General features: G+C 47.7%; 1 protein-coding gene across 1 annotated transcript; it reads left to right on the forward strand.

Annotated features, from left to right (window-relative positions):
• Window positions 1-206: 206 nt before the first annotated feature.
• PENARI_c017G02444 (uncharacterized protein) lies at window positions 207-1,857 on the forward strand (the record flags this gene model as incomplete). Its single annotated transcript, XM_022634268.1, has 3 exons — window positions 207-266; window positions 396-1,409; window positions 1,459-1,857. The coding sequence occupies 3 exons, from the start codon at window positions 207-209 to the stop codon at window positions 1,855-1,857; spliced, it is 1,473 nt and encodes a 490-aa protein (XP_022485727.1).
• Window positions 1,858-3,904: the final 2,047 nt, after the last annotated feature.

Here is a 3,904-nt window from a genome sequence, read left to right on the forward strand (position 1 = left end):
GTCTTCGGACACGATCGGATTCTTTGTTTCTCTATACTGCAATAATTTAGTTCCTTGGATGACCGAGATATTATAAAGGAGGAAGCATTGTATTGTTCGGGCAAAGTCCCTTTGTTTTAAATTGGCATTGTCTCAATGTCCAGTCGAGTTGAATGTCAAATATAGACTATTTTCCTTTGTTTCTCTATTGTTAGGCTCCGGTGACAATGAAAATAGCAGAAGCCCTCTCGAGTATTTATGTCCGAGAAGCATCCTACCAATTCAATGTTCGTTCTCAAGCATCAAGCATTCTAGGACGCCACCGCACACAATACAAAACTTACTATTACAATAGCCTATCATGACCAGAAAAGGATACAAGAGGGGGGAGAGAGAGATTTGTTAATCGATTGCAGGATGGTGTCAGGCGAAGGGGAGAAGCCAGGCTTCTTGACGAACTCAGCGTCACTGGTAATAATATCGCCCTGAATGCGATTCTAAACGTACTCAGATACATCTTCTCCCTAGTCGTGCCGCTCGAGCCCTCGGATCGACCGATGATGCTTAGGTCCAAGAGTATACGCGATGATATAAGAGCCCACATTCACCGTCGACTTTACTTGTTCCCAGCAATAATTGCGAATTATGTAGCACCCACACCAGAAGCAGGTGTTGAGGATGTTCTTTATCAATTGCTCGCAGGTAGACTTCAGGAGTTCATTGATCTACACACGCGAGGTCTACTTCTGCAGGCACTACCAACCCAGCCTCCAACCCAGGCACCGGCTCAGCCTCAATATCAGCCGTTTCGTCAATTCCAGGTACAGCGCCCAGTCGGCACTGAACTGATGGGCCGGCTCCAACCCGTGCATTCGCTTCAAAACAACCCATTTAGTGAATACCAGGCACAGGTTCCAGCCCAGCCGCAAGTCCAGGACCAGCCTCAAATCCAGAACAAGCCATATGGATATACTACTTTCGTAGCAAACCGTTCACGCCAATCTGAGGCCCAGGATCAGCCTCAACCCCAGCTGCAGCCTCTTCCCCGTCCGCAGTATCAACCCGCACGGCCGTCACCCAAGCGGCAAAGGAGCCCAAGTCCAGCGACCGGTTCAAAGCGACCTAGAACAGATAAAACAGATGAAGCCCCTCTACCCGTTAAGACTAAAGCTCCGACCAGCGCAGTTGACCCAGATATAGATCCCGCCTTGAAAAACTATGTAAGCCCGCTTGCTACGAATGAGCAACAGACACAACAACAGCCGCAACAACAGCCGCAACAACAGCCGCAACAACAGCCGCAACAACAGCCGCAACAACAGCCGCAACAACAGCCGCAACAACAGCCCGAAGAAGAAGAGGACTTCGAAACATCACCCCAAGAGCAGGCATACTTAAGGCAGTTGCTTGAATCTCAGAAAGTCCAGCAGGTGGCGGGAGAGCAACCCGAAACCCCCACTGCTGCGCAACCGACGCAAGAAACTGGCCGCACAAGAAGAGGAATTGGGAATGTCATACGGAAATATGATGCTTTTACAGCAGTCCAATGCCACTGATGGCCAACAAATGGAAGTAGGGCCAGTTACCACTTGGACTAATGTGCAACAGACACAAGGACAGGTCGGGCAGCAACCTGAGCCGAGATTGTCACCTCAAGAAGTGACATCTTCAGAGCAATTCAACACCTTTACTAATGATCAGCAGAGCGAAGAACAGACAGACGAGCCGACGGATAAGCAGATGGACGATCCAATGGACGAGACGATGGATGAGCCTATGGACCAACAGATAGAAGAATTGACCGAAGAACAGATGCAAGAAGCAGCGTATGAAGAGGAGTTCAACGCCCTGATGAATGTGGACGAGATGGAAGAATAGGCCGAACAAAAGGTCAACTGAAAACGTAAAGTCTTTAGGACATGTCTCTATAGCAACCATTCTGTGATTGTCTTCTTTGTTAAACTTTTTGCATATTATGGAGTATAGTGATTTTCGGCGGGTTGTCAAGTTAAGATGAAAATTTTGTTTTCCGTTTCAAACAATTGAAATCTCGGTCTTTCACGATATAAAAGTAAAACATTGGTAGAATGTATCGATAAATTGATGTATTATAGCTGACCCATTGAATGACTGATCCGCCGCCATAAAGCTACTGCTTTGACTTGACGTATGCATTCTTGGGATGCTGTATTGGCGGGCGTGTAGGAACTAAGCCGCCTCGTTTTGTCCCGGCTCTCCAGCTGAGAGTACCCTTTTTTGGGTCTTTTTGCTATCACGTAGGACAAAAAGTTGAATGATAATGACACCGAAAATTGCTGCGATGACCAATCCAAATGTTGCTGGGAATCCGTAGCCTAGAAATAAAATGTAAGCTATGCATTCAACCTCAACCAAATCCGCCTGGAAACGGAAACGAATTCGACTTACGAAAAGTCGGCGCCATCGTCTGCGGGAAAATCACAATGGGTAGCCAGGCAGCCACAGCGTACTGAAAACCATTCATGCTACTAACGACAACTGCTCTTTCTTCGTTATTGTCGGCACATACTTCATTGGCCCAGGTGTAACTGGCGAAGATCAGGCGAAGTCAGCAAGCCTTACGGTCTACCTGGTGGAGGTAAGGGGATTCAACATACAATACGGCTGTCATAAGCTGGACATTCGTCGTTAGGAATGCAAACTCTTTAAGGGGAATGCTCGATGGCCATGCAGCCAGAATGCCATTTGGAATAAGTCCGAGAATCTTTGGGACACACTTTCTTTAGCAATATTTCTATACACCGTAGTGTAATCTTAGTGCTTAAGGGACTCACAAGGGGTATGATAACCAAAGCAAACCTACTGCCTGTGTAGTCTGAGAGGAACCCCCAGAGTACAACGCAGGCCGCTCCAATTAAAGAAGTTCCAGTTGGGATGATGTTTCGATCGACGACCGAGAAACCCTCCGATTTGAGCCAGATGGCAAAGTAGCTGCCACTACCGCATGATGATCCGTATAGCTATTGCATGTATTAGCCAAGCGGTATCCTCCGCCTTGAAACATGGAAAAGAAAAGGCCTTACCACATATCCTAGAACGAAAGCGTACCATTTCCACGAGCTGAGAATTCTTTTAAATGTTCCCATATTTATGTTCGCCGGTGCTGCCTTTCCGGCTTTCCGAACTCGTTCTTCAGCGAGACCGCGTTCGCTCTTCGAGAGATACCAGACACGTGTGGTAAACGGAGTGTCAGGAAGCAGAAAGTATGTCGCAATTCCGACAGGGATGGTCATGCACTGCAGCTTTCCTTGTTAGCATAGACCATGGGATTCAAGCCTATTTTTGAGTTCACTAACCCCACAGACAATGTAAAGCCACCTCCATCCAGCCAGTCCATGAGCCTCATTGAGATTTTTATACACTGCCGCCTGTAGATATCCGCCAAAGGCGGAGCCTAGCGGTGCCGTCATATGAAACAGGGCAACCCTCTTTGCTAGTTCTGTCTTCGTATACCAACTACCCAAGACATACAATAGCACAGGAAAGAATGAACTTTCGAAAAACCCAACGAGAAACCGAAAGGCATACAGCTCACCAACGTTGTGCATTCCAGCCTGTGCAAAAGTGAAGATAGCCCAGCCAACCTCCATCGCGGCAAGCCAGATGCTAGGTCGGATGCGTTGGACAATCAGAGTGCTGGGGATTTGCATGGCGGCATAGGCGACGGTGTAGGCGGTGCCAGCGTATGTATACTCATTTCCGTACATTGAGAGATCTTCCTGTAACCCTGATACATAAGCATTTGAAAGGTTACCCTGGTCTAAATATTTCATGAAGAACCCCAGACAGCCAATGCTGAGAATTGCAGCATCGAGCTTGAGCAGCAGTCGGCGCTCCTCGGGTGACTTCAAGTGAGTATCAGTATCCCAGATGAAGGATCGAAACG

This window comes from Penicillium arizonense (assembly GCF_001773325.1).
Source record: "Penicillium arizonense strain CBS 141311 chromosome Unknown PENARI_contig017, whole genome shotgun sequence".
NCBI lineage: Eukaryota > Fungi > Ascomycota > Eurotiomycetes > Eurotiales > Aspergillaceae > Penicillium > Penicillium arizonense.